Source organism: Eumetopias jubatus, unplaced genomic scaffold (assembly GCF_037043125.1).
Source record: "Eumetopias jubatus isolate StellerSeaLion01/CBP00866 unplaced genomic scaffold, mEumJub1_p1.0 scaffold_11, whole genome shotgun sequence".
In the NCBI taxonomy this organism is placed as follows: domain Eukaryota; kingdom Metazoa; phylum Chordata; class Mammalia; order Carnivora; family Otariidae; genus Eumetopias; species Eumetopias jubatus.
Genome location: NW_028274817.1, coordinates 85,002,064 through 85,018,405, shown reverse-complemented (window position 1 = coordinate 85,018,405; position 16,342 = coordinate 85,002,064). Strand labels below are relative to the sequence as shown.

The window sequence follows — 16,342 nt, the reverse complement described above, 5'->3', positions numbered from 1 at the left end:
CCTGCACTCACTCCCGGGCCAAGGCGCCCCCTGCCTAGAGGTGAGGGGCAGGCAGCCCAGGAGCGCCACCGGGAGAGCTCCCCAGCCTTCCTGCCCTGGGCCGGAGCCAGGCCTCGGAAGGCTCGGCCCCCAGAGCCCCAGGGTAACACATGGCCTCTCACGGAATATTCTAGGGCTTGAGGGCTCTGTAGTGGAGGAGGGGGGACTTGGAAGTGGTGCGCTAGGGTATTTGTGTTGGCGTTTCGTGTCCGTTTCTCTTGGATGTTTATTTGGAGGAGGGGTTAAAGCCACCTCTTGCCCCCCCCCCCCGGTGATGTTCCGAGGGTCTCTTTCCCCCCGGATGAACGCTGCAAGAATGATCCCCAAGCACATCGCAGTCCCAGCTGGTGCTCCCTTGCCACCATCAGAGAGCTAGCTCTTAAACACCCCCACAGCCCCCACTCCCAAACCCTATCGGAGCCAGGACTATTTGAGACTAATGGGGGGAAGAAGTTAAAGTCACTGGCCAGGTTCCGAGGCCCCACTCCCCGCTCCCTCCCCTTCCTTACAGGCCCAGCTGTCTTGTCCCCCTAAGTCCTGAGAAATAGATCTTAAAGCCTTCCCTCCCTGGCTCCTATTTTTCTCTCTCCAGTTAGATATCCCTTTCCTGAGCTCAGCCCCATAGCTGGGAGTCTCTCCTTCGCATGTCAGGCTTCGCTGTGCCTCAGGGCTGGGAGGAGGGGGTCCCCGGCCCGCCGTCAGAAGTCGGGCGCCGGGCAGGGGATTCTAATTAGGCTAGGTGGCGGCGGCAGCAACCGGCCTTTCGGCGTGGGCACAGGGTACCTCCTCCGTACCCAGCTCCATTACGCACATCCCAGTCACTTCCCGCCCCTCCCTGCCCCAGGGAGGAGCCAGGGAGGGGTTAAAGGGAATGAATGAATGAGTCACCCCCGTGCTCCGCCTCCTGGCCTTGCGGCCCAGCGGGTCTCCCAGTTCTCCAGTTGGGGCGCGGAAAGGAAATGGCGAGAAAGCTGGGTCTGAAGAATACGAGGCGGGTAGGTAGGGGGAGGGCTCCCTGTGAAGTATAGGGGTCTTAGTCGGACCCCTTGGGGTTTGAGGACAGGGCTCCACAAGGGCCTGGGAAGGGGAGCGGCTAGTGGACCAGAATTAGAACCGAACCCTAGAAAGACCGGGCCTTCGCCAGCCAGTAGTGGGGCAGTGGGCAGGGCTACTCGGAGCGGGACTTAGAATGATCGACAGGGGAGGCTGCACGGAGGCTGCAGCTTGGCATAACCCGGCTGGAGGGACCTAAAGTGTTGGGGTGACTTGAACGGCAGGTCCGTCCAGCAGGTCAGGGGCGGAGCTTCCTCTCGCCGCCTCTCCCCCACCTCTCCTTCTTCCTCCCCCCTCCAAAGAAAAAAGACACACTGAGAAATCAGGGCCGGGACTAGGTGGTTGAGGAGTTTATTTAGGGGAGGAGAATTAATCCTATTTGTTCTTCCTCGGGGAGGTCTTCAAACAATACCGAAGGGCTAGGAAAACCGGGGGTGGGGGGGCGTCTGGAGGAGAGGGGGAGGGACCACAGCCAGACAAAATGGCATACACAATCACAGGCACTACCGACGTCACAGACACAGCGGAGGGTGCAGGAGGGGGGCTCCAGACCGGGCCTCCAACCACCCCGGGACGGGCGCGGGTGTGGAGGGAGGGAGGAGGCAAGGAAAGGGGGGAGAGGGGTGGGCCGGCCCCACAGACCCGTTGGCTCTGTCCTCTGACTACATAGCTGTCCCATCACACGGGGGTGGGCAAAGGTGTGGGGGCTGCTTCTCTCTGGATCCCACCCCTTACCCTCCAAGCCTTACCTCTCAGCTCCTCCCAGGCCACCTCAGCCCTCAGCTTTGACTAGGGATATTCCCCCCTCCACTGCCAAACCCGCCCACTTTAAAACATTTTTTTCACTGCTCCATTGGGGTGAGCTGCCCCTTCTGAAACCACCATGAACACCCACTCTACGCCCCGCCCTGTCTAGAACCCAGACCGCGACCTCATGTCAAACTTGGCCCATTCCTGAATCCCACTTCTTGCCTTGCACAAGATCTGCCCCCCTTAGAATCAAACTCAGTCTCCTGAATATTCCTAGCTACACCCCTTCCGTGCACTCTGGTCCCAATCCAAGACCCGCCCACTCTGGAGCCTCACCCCCTGCCTGGTTCAGGCCCCACCTCTCTAGAACCCAGTCCCCAGGTCCCAGGTCACACCCCTTCCATAAAACCCTGTCCTATTCCAAAACCTGCCCACTTCTGGGCCCAGACCCCTGCCTCACTCAAAGCTCCACCCATTCTAGGACCACTCCCTCAGCCTCCTTCCAAGCCCTGCTCCAGAATGCTCTAGGGCACCCCTCTTCCTTAGACTCTAGTTCCAGTATGTCTGGAACCCAAACCCCTTGTCTACTAGTCCTCTCCACCCCAGAGCTCCTCTACAAGTCCACCTTGGGTCAAGTCCCCCAGTTTGCCTTTCTCCCCTCTCAGGGTTGAATTTCCCCTAATGGCCCCTGTTCAGGCATTGCTGGAGGAGTCAAGGCCAGTTGGGAGAAGGGAAGGGAGAGAGGGGAGAGAGTCTGAAGTCACACCGACCCTCCCCACACAGCTGAGACCTGTCTTTTCCCTGTCCCCCTTTCAGAATGCCCCAACCTCAGGGCACAGGGCCAGGGAACAGAGAGGGGCCAAGGGATGCAAGGGAAGGGGTGGGGTTAGGAGAGGGGCCCACTCAAGGTCAGGCCCCTAATGCATGAGGGGTGTGGAGTGGGGGCAGGGCTCAGACAGATAAATAGATATTTATATATAATATATATATATATAAACAGCAAAGAGAGTTAGAGTCTCCTGGCTTGAGGGGCAGAGACCTGGGGTATAGGAGTGGAAAGGGGGGCAGGGCTTCTGAGCTCTTGCCCACCCATGGGGTCCTCCCGGGCCGCACTGACCTGTGGAGACAAAAGACACAGAAAAGAGAGGGGGTCCAGACATAGGTTGTGCCCTTAGGGAGGGGGGCTGGGCTGCTATGCCTCCACCTTGGCTTTACCCTCTGCCTGCCATGCCTTTTCTTCCTTCCTTCTTCATTCATAGTCCTCAGGTCAGCTTCATCCTACTGCCCCTACTGCGAAGACAGACGTTTCGCCCACTAGATTAAGTACCAAAGACATTATGGTCCCCCCTCCCCAACCCCAAAATGTCCATTAACATGTACTGTTCTAGCCATTGGTGATACATTGTATTGGGCAAAACAAAGCTCCTTATCTTTGTGGTGCTTGCCTTGTGACAGAGAAGACAGACTTCAAACAATAACAAAAATATGTAAGTGAGTTATCTATCCTCACAATAGCCTTACAAGGTAGGACATCAGGTGATAGTACGTGCAATGTAAAAACAAAAGGTAGACCAGGGTGAGGGGGATTAGGAGTGCCAGTAGAGGAAGAAATGTAGCTGTGGTAAGTAGGGTAGTCAGAGAAGACCTCATTTAAGAAGCGATATTGGAATAGAGTTAAGGAGGTGAGGGAATGAGCCATGCAGATAACTGGGATGAAGAACATTCCAGGCAGGGGGAACAGCCAGTGCAAAGGCCCTGGGGTAGAGCCATGTCTAATGTGTTTGAGGACCAGGAAGAAGGTCAGTGGGGCTCCAGTGGAGTGAGCGAGGGACAGTGGTAGGAGGTGATGTCAGAGAGGTCGGTAATGCGGTCATAAAGGGCAGTGTGGACTAGGTTGTGAGGACATCAGCTTTGACTCTGGATGAGGTGTAAGTCATGGGAAAATTTTGAGCAGAGAAGCATAAAATGAGAGTAAAGTGTCTCATGTCGTTTCTATTATTTCCTCAATAAATGTTTCTTTTTTTTAAGATTTTATTTATTTGAGACAGAGAGAAAGAGAGAGAGAGAGAGAGAGAGCACATGAGAGGGGGGAGGGTCAGAGGGAGAAGCAGACTCTCTGCCGAGCAGAGAGCCCGATGTGGGACTCGATCCCGGGACTCCACGATCATGACCTGAGCCGAAGGCAGTCGCTTAACCAACTGAGCCACCCAGGCGCCCTCAATAAATGTTTCTTAACATTAGTAGGGCTCTAAGTGATGTGTGTACAGCATGAGTAAGTCATGGTCACGTCCTGTGGTTTAGTGGAAGAGATAGTCAATAAACATATAAACTAATAATTACAGACTGTGGTAAGAAAAACACGGGGTACGATACGAGAGATAAGAAAGGGGACTTTGGGGCGCCTGGCTGGCTCAGTCATTGGGCGTCTGCCTTCGGCTCAGGTCATGGTCCCAGGGTCCCGGGATCGAGCCCGGTATCGGGCTCCCTGCTCGGCGGGAGGCCTGCTTCTCCCTCTCCCACTCCCCCTGCTTGTGTTCCCTCTCTCGCTGTCTCTCTCTGTCAATAAATAAATAAAAATCTTCTTAAAAAAAAAAAAGAGGGACTTTAAGAAGCTGGCCAGGTAAGGTTATCAGTGTGTGTGGGTGGAAAACTCCAGGGGAAAAAGCAAGTACCAAGGCGCTGAATTTGGCTTGTGCCTGGAACGCAGTTGGGGGTGGGGAGTGGGAGGAGGTGGGAGGTCAGAGAAGGGACAGGTGACGCTTGGCGTCATGCCTGGTGAGGGCTTTGGCTTTTAAGGTGAGTGAGATGGGTGCCCAGGCAGGGCTCTGAGCACAGGAGGGCCGTGTCCAGATTTAGGATTTAACAGGATCCTTCCCAATGCTGTGAGTAGAACAGAATGGGGATGCGGCTAGAAAGCTGTGAAGATGTCCAGGGGAGAGGACAGTGAGACGTGGAAGATTATGGATATATTTTGAAGTAAGAGTCAACAGGAGTTTTTGATTAATTAGACTTGAGATACCTAATAAACTCCTCCCTGCCCTTTCCACCCTGGCCAAGTGCCAGAAGCTACCTCCACCCACGTGTTGCCGTCCCCCTGCCTCTTCCCATTTCCCTCCCTCATAGGTGAGGAAATCACACTTCTCTTTTGAGGCCCAGCAAGAAGGCCTGCCAAGCTTTCCATTGCTTCCGCCCGCCCCCTTCCTTCCGTGAAATTCCACACCACCTCCCTCACCACAGGGGTTGGGGAGAGATGGCAGATCGATCACCTCCTCCGGGATTGGTGAGCTTGTCTGACCTTCATGACCCAAGCCCCTTTACCCTCACCATCTATTGGCCTTATTAGAACATACTGGTTTACCAATCACTTCTAAGGCCCACCTCCTCTTCCCTTCGTAGATTCCTGCACTACGCAAGTCCCCCTGCCATTCCCTTCTTTCATTGGTTGCTCTGCCCGCTTTTCTCTCCCCCCTCCCTTCCCTCAGGGAGGCACTACTACTTCTCTCCCATTGGCTTTTCATTCTGCCCATCTTCAAGCACCACTCTCTTGCTCTCCATTTGTTGGCTAGTTTTTCGTCCTTCGCATGTAGCTCCGCCTCCCTATTGGCTCCTTCAGACCCCGTCCTACGTACCATTTACTCTTGACTCTTATTGGCTCAATGACCCGCCCGTCTCCCTTCCGGTACCCTCCTTGGCCGCGCCGCCCGCCCGTCACTCACCAGACTACATCTGATTGGAGAAGGAGGTGGGCGCACCCTGAGGGCCATAGCCTTGCTGCCCGTAGTCTCCCTGAGGGCCGTAGCCGCCGCCACCGCCGCCGGCGGGCTGCCCGTAGTCGGGCTGGTAGCCGCCCTGGGGCCCGTAGGAGTCCTGGGGCCCGTACCCGCCGGGGCCCTGCCCGTAGCCCGCCTCGCCATAGGCGTCCCCGGGCGCTGGTTGCTTCTCGGGGGCGCCGGGAGGTGCGCGCATGAATGGGGCAGCCCAGCCTGTCTCCTTGAACACGAACCACAGGTTGCCGACCCAGAGCACCAGGTTCAGGAAGCCGAACACCTGCGGGGAGACAAAGCCTGGCTGTCGTCCTGCGCCCATTGAGTTGGCCCCGGGGGACGTCGAGGCCGCCTGCGTCGAGCATAGATCCGTGGCCTCCCGAAGGGTGGTGGTAATAAAACCCGGACCCTCTAGAGTCCTGGCGCATGAACGCAAATGTGCAGAAAATTCACCTGGGGTAGGGGGCATGGGCCGTGTTAGAATTCAGACTCTCGAGGATGTTGACATCTATCACTATGACATACACACATTCATACATGTATGAAATATAATATAAATTTGTAATAGAGTAAAATGTGAAGCATAAATTTTCATTATGTATGTAGATATACCACTAACAGATGCATATATACACATGTATGTACGCATATACAAAGTATATACGCATATACAAAGTATATAAATATATGCTTTTATATTGAAACAAATATGGAGCTTAAATATATACAATATAATTCAATTTTGGGACAGGAAGTAATATCTCCTCTTTACAGTTGAGGAAACTGAGGCCCAGAGAGGCTAATGTGCTCCATGTCTCACACCCAGCAGGTGACAGAAAAAAAGTTGGTATCATCTTAGTATCTGTAACACTTGTATACAACTTACCACATGCCAGGCCCTTTTCTAAGCACTTTGTATGTTACCAGTTCACTGAATACTCAACTTTGGAGCAGGACCTCTTATCAGTTTTCAATTTACATGCTCAGACTGAGGCAGAGAGGTTGAGTAACTAGTTTGAGGTCCCAGAGTTCCAGGTGGCGGAGCTGGGATTGAAGCTCAGACAGTCTGACTCTGGCCAGTAGGGGGAGTCCAAGTGGGAAACATTTCAAGTTATTCTTCATTTTGCATACCGTGTAAGGACACTGAGGTCCCAAGACGGTACTGAGTTGCCAGAGGTTCTCCACGACTAGGCTGGGCCTGGGATCCAGATCTCCCAAACCTAATGGGACAGACAGTCTCATATTCCCCTCCCGGGGACTATTTGTTTTAATTGCTATCTTATCCTTCAAGGCCCTGTTGTTGGCATGCCTCCTCCAGGGAGCCCTCTTGGATCTCCTTTGAATTCTCCCCTCATTCTCTTCTCTCCGCCACTCCCCAGGCCAGACTGTGAGTTTCCCAGCCTCCCTCCCCACTGGCCCAGCGGCCCAGCCACCGTCCCAGGGCTTACCACTGAAGTGTTGAGGCCAGAGGTCACAGGGTCCCTCAGCTCCTTGCATGTATTCCCCGTCTGGTGGCAGACAGACATCCCTTTGATAATGTTCTCTGGGTCAGTGGCCATCTTCACGTCTGACAGCCCCTTGGCCCACGCTGATGAGCTAACCAGCCACATGAAGGCGAACACTGCCGTGGCCAGGAAGTCCTAGGGCAGGCAGGGGAGAGGCAGGTGGCCCTGTGAGCAGGCTGCTGCATGTCATGCTGCAGGGCCTCCTCAGATCACAGGCTTTCTTGGGAGAGGGAGGCCCTGCAGAAAAGCCCTGTCTCTCCCCTGCCTTTTCAGTTCCGAAGCCCCCAATACTCACTTGAAGGTGAGCATTCCTAGCTTGGGCGTGTGTGTGAGTGTGTGTGAGTGTGCGTGCGGGCGCGTGTCTGTGACAGAGGATGTGGGAGTGTAATTGTGTGTGGGGGGGATTTTGTGGGATGGTTTCCGAATCGGTGAAAATAGCGTCTTTCTACTTTCCTCTGAATGTAGGAATTTATGTCATTTTGTGTCTGGGATGAGGGTGTTTGAGTACAGCTGTGTAGGAATCAATGTGTCTGGGTGGCATGATGACAAGCATGACTGTCACAGTGAACCTCTGTGCACCTTCCTTTGATCTAGACTGTGTGGTGGTGTGCGAGGTGGCAGGTTTCCAGAGGTAGGCCTGTCTGGAATTCTGTGTGGGCTCTGAGTGTGTCCCGTCATTCTATGATTCGGTTTCTTTGATGCTCACAGCAGCGGCAGCAGTAACATCTGTGGCTGTTACGGTGACCTGCCGGCATGTGGGGCTGTCTAGGGTTTGGGAGTGGCCTATGAACATGGCCGTGTCCCTGAGGCTCCATGTCCCCCCCCCCCGGGGCTCTGCACTTGAGTGGCTGTGGGGGGCTCACCATCATGGGTCCTTTGTTGTTCTCTCGGTACTTATTCTGCAGGAAGATGTAGGTGGCCAGAGCCCCCATGGAGTACAGAAAGGCAAACACAGCTATGGTGACAAAAAATTCGGCCGATGAGGAGTAGTCCCCCACCAGGAAGATTTTCTCAGTGTCCCCTCGGCAGGTGGGTGCATCAAAGTACACTTGGTGCAGCCTGTGGAGAGACATGGCAGGTGTGGGCCAGACCCTAAGAACACCCACCATCCCCCCTGCCCAGTCATGGGTTCCCCAGATTCTGACAAGGTCCCGGGAAGAAAGAGGAGGAAATAACCATTCACAGAGCACCTGCTGTACACCAGTCACATTTTCCTGATTGTTCACAGCATCCTGGTGAAGTAGGTCTCATTCAACCCTTACTCTAACCCAGGCACTTTGACCTCGTGGTTATTTGTAGAACATACCAGGCACCCTCCCACCCCAGGATCTTTGCACTGGGATGCCCTTCTCCTAGATATTACTCCCTTCATGTCCTTCAAGTTTTGCTCAACTGTCACCTCAGTGAGGCCTTTCCTGATCTCAGTATTCAAATTACATGGAATCATTCCCTCCCAGTGCTCCTTAGCCTCCTTCCTAGCTCCGTTTTTCTCTGCAGCAGTGGTACCCCACGCATCTGACATATCATGTGTTTTACTTTTTTCCTGGATTTTTCCTGTAATTAAAAGAGGGCTGGGCTTTTTCATTTGTTGCGTTCACCGCTATATCCCTAAGACCTGGAACAGTGCTGCCACATAGTAGGTGCTCAGTAGATGTTCATCAAATGAAATGTACAGAGGCTCAGAGAAGTGCATTAACTTGCCTAAAGTCACACAGCTGGGGAGAGAATGGCACAGTTGGGCTCTGAACACTGTGTTGACTCTTCTCCCTACCCCACTTCAGGTCCCCAAGAGAAAAAAAACATGCATAGCAGGGGAGAGCACAGAGACTACAAAACAGAAGACAGACAGACAGACAGACAGGAGGGTACGAGGGATCCTGGAGCACACAGAATGGATGTATGTGAGGTGGGGTGGCGCAGGTTGGGAAGGTGTCCTGGAACTAAAGCCTTTCCTGCGGTGTAATGGAGGTCATAGGGAGAAAATGCGTGTAGGGAGAAGGTCTGGGGTGGGGTCCCTAGACCTCTGGCCTCAGGCTGGGGGGCAGGATCCTGAGACTGAGCAAATGGTGCTAGTCCCCTTGTGTGGCAAAGGTCCTGAGGGAAGGGGCTTACACTTATTGATCACCTACAAGGCACTTTAGATAATTGCCTCATTTAGTGACCCTCCCCCCCCCAATCCTCTAAAGCAGGCGTTAGTATATCCATTTTACAGATGAACAGAGGCTCAGCAGGGTTGTGTTAAGTTGCCCAAGGTTGTACAGCTGCTAAATGACGGAGTGAAGAGTTGAATCTGGGTAAGTTTCTTGGTTCCTAGTAGGCTGGGTTGGGAAAGGGGGTGTCTGATGGGAAATGGGGGGCCCTTGGCGGGTTATCAGGGCAGTGGGGGTCGGTCAGGGGGACCAGGGCAAAGACTTTTTTCCCCAGGAGACTTGTGGGTACAAGGCAGATCTTCACGACTGGAGGTCCTAGGTGTGGGAGCTCCTGGGGAGTCCACAGGTTCTTGTGGCCTTCTGGATCCCCAAAGGACTCCCAGCAGTATCCCATGCTGCCAGCTCCCCTCCTCCCCGAAACTCTGTTCCCGGACTTCTGTGAACCAGTGGATCCCTGCTCCCCACTGCCCCTCAGGCCACACCTCCCTGGTGCCGCTTTTTCTTTCAACCATTGCTCAGGGTCTGTCCTGGATTTTCCTCTCTCCACTCTTCCCTCTCCCCCCTGGGTGGTCCCCTGAGCCTACGTTTATCCTCAGTGCTCAGAAGTGCCCAATTTCCAACTCAATCCCTGACCTCTTTCCTGAGTCCCTTAAACTTATTTATTTTCTTTATTGTGACAAGCCTTCGTGGAGCGCTTATTGTGTGCCCTGTGCTGTGCTAAGCACTTTACAAGTATTAACTCAGTTGCTATGCTTCATAACCTTGTAAGGGGTATAATTATCCCCTTTTACCAACGAGGAAATTGAGACCTGGAGCAGTTACGTGATTTGTCCAAGGAGTGGAGGAACCTCAGAAGCCTCTACTGAAATTGTGTCTGTGGGTCTCTGTCTTCCCACTCCCCAGGAGGGAAGCATCATTGCGAGGGCAGTGACCTTGCCTGTTTGTGCTCATCCTCATGTTCCTAGCACCTGGCACACAGTATGAGCCCAGTAAATATCAGAATTGCTTAGCTGGGTTTAATCATTCCCTATAGCTAATCAGACCCCTTCGTTATTCTCTGGGATAAAACCCTGCACGAGGACCCCCTCTTTGAATTTCTCCCAGTCTGCAATCATCCTTTTTATTAATTTATTTGTTAAAATGTTGGCTCCATGACGCTAGGGAGCTTGGTCTGTTTTTTTTCCCCCCCCTGTTATGTCCCCAGCACTTTGAGCAGAAACTGGCATACAGTAGGTTCTCCAAAAAAATGTATATGGAATGAATGAATGGGAATTAAATAATATTGGCTGACATTAATTGAGCAACTAGTGCTCTGAGGCTATTTATCCGTATACACTTCTACTTTTGAATCTTGTTTATTGCCGGTCTCCTGCCCCTCCCCATTCACTAGAACACAGCCAGAGGGCAACAGCCTATGCCTGTCTTGCTCACCAGATGTCCTAGATGTCCAGAGCAGTGCCAGGCACAAGGTAGGTGTTCGGTGCATGCGCAGTGACCTGAGCCAGTGTGGTCTCCTGAGGTGGGGGCTGAACAGGAGCCACCAGGCAGGCAGTGTTGGCCAGTCTTACCCCACCACTACCCTCTCTCTGGGGATCCCCCCTGGGTGGGCTGGGGTGGGGGGGGCGCACCTGAAGGGGTACTCGAATTCAACCTCGATGCTGAGGTCGCTCTCTGACTTGTTGGCACACTCCACACTCAGCCGGAGCTCCCCGGAGTAGCTGCCGCACGTGGCAAAGGCGAAGATGGCAAAGACCTTGGGCAGAGGGGACAGGGGCGGTCACCGTGAGCCTGTGCACATGTGGGCTGGGCTGCCCTCCCCTGTACAGACCGGGGCCCAGCACAAGCAGCAGCAGATGGACCAGCTCCCACCCCCACCCCCTAATCAGGGCTCCTCGGCTCCAAGGACAAGCTGATTACAGGGGTGTGGCTGTCTCTTCCAGTCTTTCTCTCAATGTCTCTCTCAGTCTCTACCTCTCAGTGCTCTGACCCCCCTGCTTCTCTCTTCTGTCTCAGTCTCTTTATTTCTCTGTCTCTCTGTGTATTTCTGCCTGTCTTATGTTGTTCTCTGTGTCTCTATTTCTCTTGGTATCTGTTTCTCTGTCTTTCTCAGATGTCTCTTTGTCTCTGTATCTCTGTTTCGCTCTCTGCCTCTGACTCTCTAGTATCGATGTAGGTCTCTGTCTGTCTCTTTTTTCTCTGGCTTCATCTGTGTAAATGTATGTCTCTCCCTCTGTGTGTTTCCGTCCTTGGTCTGTTTGTCTCTGTCTCTGACTTGGTCTCTGTATCATGCTCTCTCTGTCTCCCTTGTGCATCTCTCTTTCTCTGTGTATCAGTTTCTCCTTTCCTCTCTCCTCTGAGTATCTCTCTTTCTCTGTTTCTGTCTCTCCCCCATCCCATTTTTTCCCCTGCCACTCTTCCTGTGTCTATTTCTCTTTGCATCTCTGTTCTCTGTGCATCTCTGTCTCCCTTTTTCTTTGTCTCTTTCTGCTTGTCTCCACTCTCTTTCATCTCTCTGTCTTTTCTTCTCGGTATTTCCATCTCTGTCTCCATCATTCCCTGTCTCTCATTCTCTGTCTCTTTCACTGTTTCTGGATTTCTCTGGCTTTGCATCTTTTCCGCAGCAACCAGCTTCAGGCTCCACCTCCCCTGCCCCTCTCTCACCTCAAGGGAGGAGATAGGACGTCACATTCTTCCACCTCACGACGGGGGTACCCTTGATCTTACATGACGTCACATCACAGCCCATCTATTCTCTGGCCCCAGCCCCTTGGGACCTCACCCTGGAGCCCAATTCTTCCATCCCCTTCCACCCCCACCCACCCACCCGTTCATTCCTTGCTCCCCACCCCTACTCTTCCAGACCCCACCACCTCCTCTCTCCCCATGGCCCAGACCACACTCACCCATTGCAGCACCTTCACGAAGCCAAGGGGCTCCTTGACCACCCGGAACTGACCCCCGGCCACCAGCTGAGGAGAGAAATGGTGGGGAGGGGGTGGGATTGTTGGGGATGGAAAGGGAGGTGAGGGGCAAGGCCACCAGGCGATGACCCCTGGGACTAGGGCATGTGACCTCCAGGAGTGAGTGATGTTGGGAGAGAAGGGGTGGGAAGGAGAAAGTGACACTTCAGGGAAGGTGTGAGCACAGAGTCTCTGAGAGAAGACCCTCGGGGTTCAGGACTGAAGGGGAGGTCTGGGGAGATGGTGAGGTTGATGGCAGAGGGTTGTTGGGGTGAGGAAGATGGGGATGGGGTTGGGACTAATTAGGGAAGGGGAGAAGGTCTGAAACAGTAAAGGTGAGTCAGGTGGTGAAGGGGATCAGGTGGAGAGAGTGAGGAAGGAGTAGGGGTTCATTAGGGTGGGGGAGGGGGTCTTGGGTGGTGAAGGTGAGTCATAACAGGGAGGGAGTCAGGTTGGCTAGGGTGGGGGAGGGGTCTGCAGCGGTAAAGGTGAGTCTGATGGTGGTGGCGGTGGGGTTCTGAAGTGATGAGGATGGGGAGGGGTTGGTACTGGTTAGAGAGAGGGTGAGGTTCTGAGGTGGTGCAGAAGAGCGAGATGGCAGAGAGGGTATGGGCTGATTGAGGTGGAGGAGGGCTGGGACATGGCTTCACTGGATATGCCTTGGGGGAGGGGGAGACTAGGGGTTTTGGAGAGGCGAAGTCGGATCGTCTCCCTTGGTCTGCTCTGGGGGAAGGGGTGGTCATCTACTGGGGTACCTTCCCTGGGAGGGGCAGGTGTCAGCCCTCCCCCCGTCCCCCTCCCCCACGCCTTCTGTCGCTCTATTTCCTAGCTCATCTACGAGCAACCCCCATCTTCCTTCAACTCTTCCTCCTCTCCCCTTCCCCGTTGCCCCTACTCTAGCCCCAGGACCCCTCTTCCTCTCCTCATGATCGCCGGTAAGGAACCGGGCTTCTGGCGGACCCCGCTGCGGCAGTGAGGACGGCCCTCGCTGCGGCAAAGGGCGCGCTCCTTCTTTTCTCCACCTCCCCCTTCCTCCCTCGCCTGCCGCAGACCCCAGCCCCAGTGCCGGGGACCGAGTGTCCGCTGCCAGGACCCTGGCCACCACCTCTCAGAGTCGCCTGATCCGCGGCGATCCGGGCCGGGGAGGCCGGGCAGCGGCGGGCTCTGTCCTCGGTGCTGGAACGCGTACCTGATTCACCACGTCCATGTCTGCCAGCAGCAGCATCAGCAATGCGGGGGGCGGGAGGCGCCTGCTAACAAGGGCGGGCGCGGGGCGCGGCGGGGGCGGCGCGCGATCGTCGGAACAGCCCAGGCGGCCGCGGCTCCGCCCCTCGCGCCCCCGCCCCACTCGCGGCGCGCGCCTGCACACCGCGGGCCGACCCGAAATCTCGCCGGCCGCCATTCCAGCCCTAAAGCTGGAGCCGCGAGAGCGCTCTGGGAAGATCGGTGTCTCGGAAAACACATCTAGAGGTCTGGGGAGAGGAGGACCGTTCGGTCCCACGGTACGACGTTTTTGCCAGGCCCTTTACGGAGTTTGTTGACTGTGTTCCTTACAACAGCCCTATGTGGTAGGGACTATTAGCCCCGTTTTTACAGATGAGGAAAATGAGTGCCCAGAGAGGTGAAGCTGCTTGCACAAGGTCGCCCCGCTAGTAATTGGCAGTGCCCAAAGTCTCAGCGATTTAAACGTAGTTCAAGGTCTTAAAAACCCCTCCCTCCCCCTGCAACCATCTCCCCTATTTCTCTCTTTCCTTTCAAATTTTTGCCTGCGCCAACTCTACCCTTTACGTCCTGTTTATTCCTCAGCCTTCTTTTAATTGGACTATCCCTCCTGCATGCCACTGAAACTAGGCTCACAAGGTCAATGGCGAGTGCCCTGTTGCAAAATCCAGTGGATAAATACAACTGGAGTTTAAGATGATCAGCCTCATTTATGCTAAAAGAAATGCCTATAAAAACTACTAAGATACTGTTTTTCATCTTTGAGGGTGGGGAATATAAAAAAGTTTGCTTAAGCTCTGTATTGGCAGGTTGGCCAGAAACAGGCATTCCCATAAATTACCAGTGGAAGTTAGATTGGAATAACCTATGTAGAGGGCGATTTGGCAAAATCCAGCAAACTAACAAATCCATATACTGTTCAGCTCAGCATTTATACTTCTAGGAACTTATCTGACAGATTCATACATGTGCTAAAAGATGTATGTATAAGATGATTCACTGCAGTGCTGTTTATAATATGAAAGAGTGGACACTCCCTAAGTGCTCATTACTAGTGGCCCGTTTAAGTAAAATCCGATAGAGCCACAAAATGGAGTACTATGCAGCTGTCATTAATACTAATATGGAGGGGCACCTGGGTGGCTCAGTCGTTAAGCATCTGCCTTCGGCTCAGGTCATGATCTCAGGGTCCTGGGATCGAGCCCCGCATTGGGATCCCTGCTCAGAGAGCTTGCTTCTCCCTCTCCCTCTGCCTACCGCTAGCCCTGCTTGTGCATGTGTGCGCACGTGCGCCCTCTCTCTCTCAAATAAATAAATAAATAAAATCTTTTAAAGAAATACTAATATGGAGCCTTGGAATGATCACCAAGATAGTTAAGTAAGACATGCAAGATGCCAAACTGTGTGGGAATTGTGTGGAAAGAAAAGGATTATATCCTCGTTATACAGAGAATGGCTAACATTTTAAATTGTCGCTGTTCCATGTCAAGCACTGTTGGGAGAGCTTCAGTGTATCACTCATTTAAATCCTCACAGCAACCCTATAAAGCAGGTACTACTGCCATCCTCATTTTACATCTTTTTTTTTTTTAAAGATTTTCTTTATTTGACAGAGAGAGCAAGCACAAGCAGGGGGAACGGCAGGCAGAGGGAGAGGGAGAAGCAGGCTCCCCACAGAGCAGGGAGCCCAATGTGGAGCTCGATCCCAGAACCCTGGGATCATGACCTGAACCGAAGTCAGTTGCTCAACCAACTGAGCCACCCAGGCATCCGGCATCTGTTATTCTTTTTTTTTTTTTAATTTTAAGATTTTATTTATTTATTTGACACACACAGAGAGAGAGAGAGAGCACAAGCAGGGGGAGCAGCAGGCAGAGGGAGAGGGAGAAGCAGGCTTCCCGCTGAGCAGGGAGCCCGATGCGGGGCTCGATCCCAGGACCCTGGGATCAATGACCCGAGCCAAAGGCAGACGCTTAACAACTGAGCCACCCAGGTGCCCCAGCACCTGTTATTCTTTTTTTTTTAATAGTTTTTAAAAATTTTATTTATTTATTTGAGAGAGCGAGAATGAGAGAGAGAGAGCACATGAGAGGAGGGAGGAGCAGGCTCCCCGCTGAGCAGGGAGCCCGATGCGGGACTCGATCCCAGGACTCCAGGATCATGACCTGAGCCGAAGGCAGTCACTTACCGACTGAGCCACCCTGGCACCCCAGCACCTGGTATTCTTAACCACTGTGCTAACTTATCAGTACGGCATCCTATACATGTATAAAATATATCTGATAACACTGGTTGCCTCTAAAAGGAAGGGAGAATTTCTGCTTTATACCCCTCTTTGCCTTTTGAATTTTTTTAAAAAAGATTTTCTTTATGTATTTGTCAGAGAGAGACAGAGAGAGAGAGAGAGAGAGACAGAGCACAAGCAGGGGGAGCAGCAGACAGAGGGAGAAGCAGGCTCCCCACTGAGCAAGGAGCCCAGGACCCTGGGATCATGACCCGAGCCGAAAGCAGACGCCCAAGTGACTGAGCCACCCAGGCTTCCCCTTTTGAATTTTCTTAAAAGTATATTTGTTTATTTAATCTCTACACCCCACATGGGGCTCAAACTCATGACCCTGAGATCAAGAGTCACATGCTTATCTGACTGAGGCAGCCGGGTGCCACATGTACCTTTTGAATTTTGAACCATCTGGATGTATACCTATTTTTTAAACATCCCCATATACACACACACTCGAATTCGCACAAATATGTAATGGATACCTCCCAGTTAGTGCCTTTTTGGCAAAAGAGCTTGGGTTTCAACCTTCAGTTGCTTGATTTTGAATCCCACCTTTCATATTTATTCCTGTATGACTTTGGACATGTAAAATAGTTTAACATGGTACCTGTAAGGTTGC

The 16,342-nt window shown here is 53.1% G+C and overlaps 1 protein-coding gene across 1 annotated transcript; it reads right to left on the bottom strand.

Moving 5' to 3' along the window:
• Positions 1-1,473: 1,473 nt before the first annotated feature.
• On the bottom strand, positions 1,474-13,446 carry SYP (synaptophysin). The gene is made up of 7 exons (XM_028113464.2): positions 13,411-13,446; positions 12,165-12,230; positions 10,890-11,014; positions 7,975-8,170; positions 7,055-7,246; positions 5,559-5,889; positions 1,474-2,959 (listed from the first exon to the last, which is right to left on the bottom strand). Exons 1-6 carry the CDS (start codon positions 13,444-13,446, stop codon positions 5,563-5,565), a joined length of 942 nt encoding a protein of 313 aa, XP_027969265.1. The 3' UTR covers positions 1,474-2,959; positions 5,559-5,562.
• Between the last annotated feature and the right edge of the window lie 2,896 nt (positions 13,447-16,342).

Coding starts and splice junctions, on each gene's coding strand:
- SYP (XM_028113464.2), bottom strand. CDS start 13,446: ATGCTGCTGCTGGCAGACATGGACGTGGTGAATCAG. Junction 12,231..13,410: donor ACATGGACGTGGTGAATCAG/GTACGCGTTCCA, acceptor TTCTCTCCTCAG/CTGGTGGCCGGGGGTCAGTT. Junction 8,171..10,889: donor GAATTCGAGTACCCCTTCAG/GTGCGCCCCCCC, acceptor GTCTCTCCACAG/GCTGCACCAAGTGTACTTTG.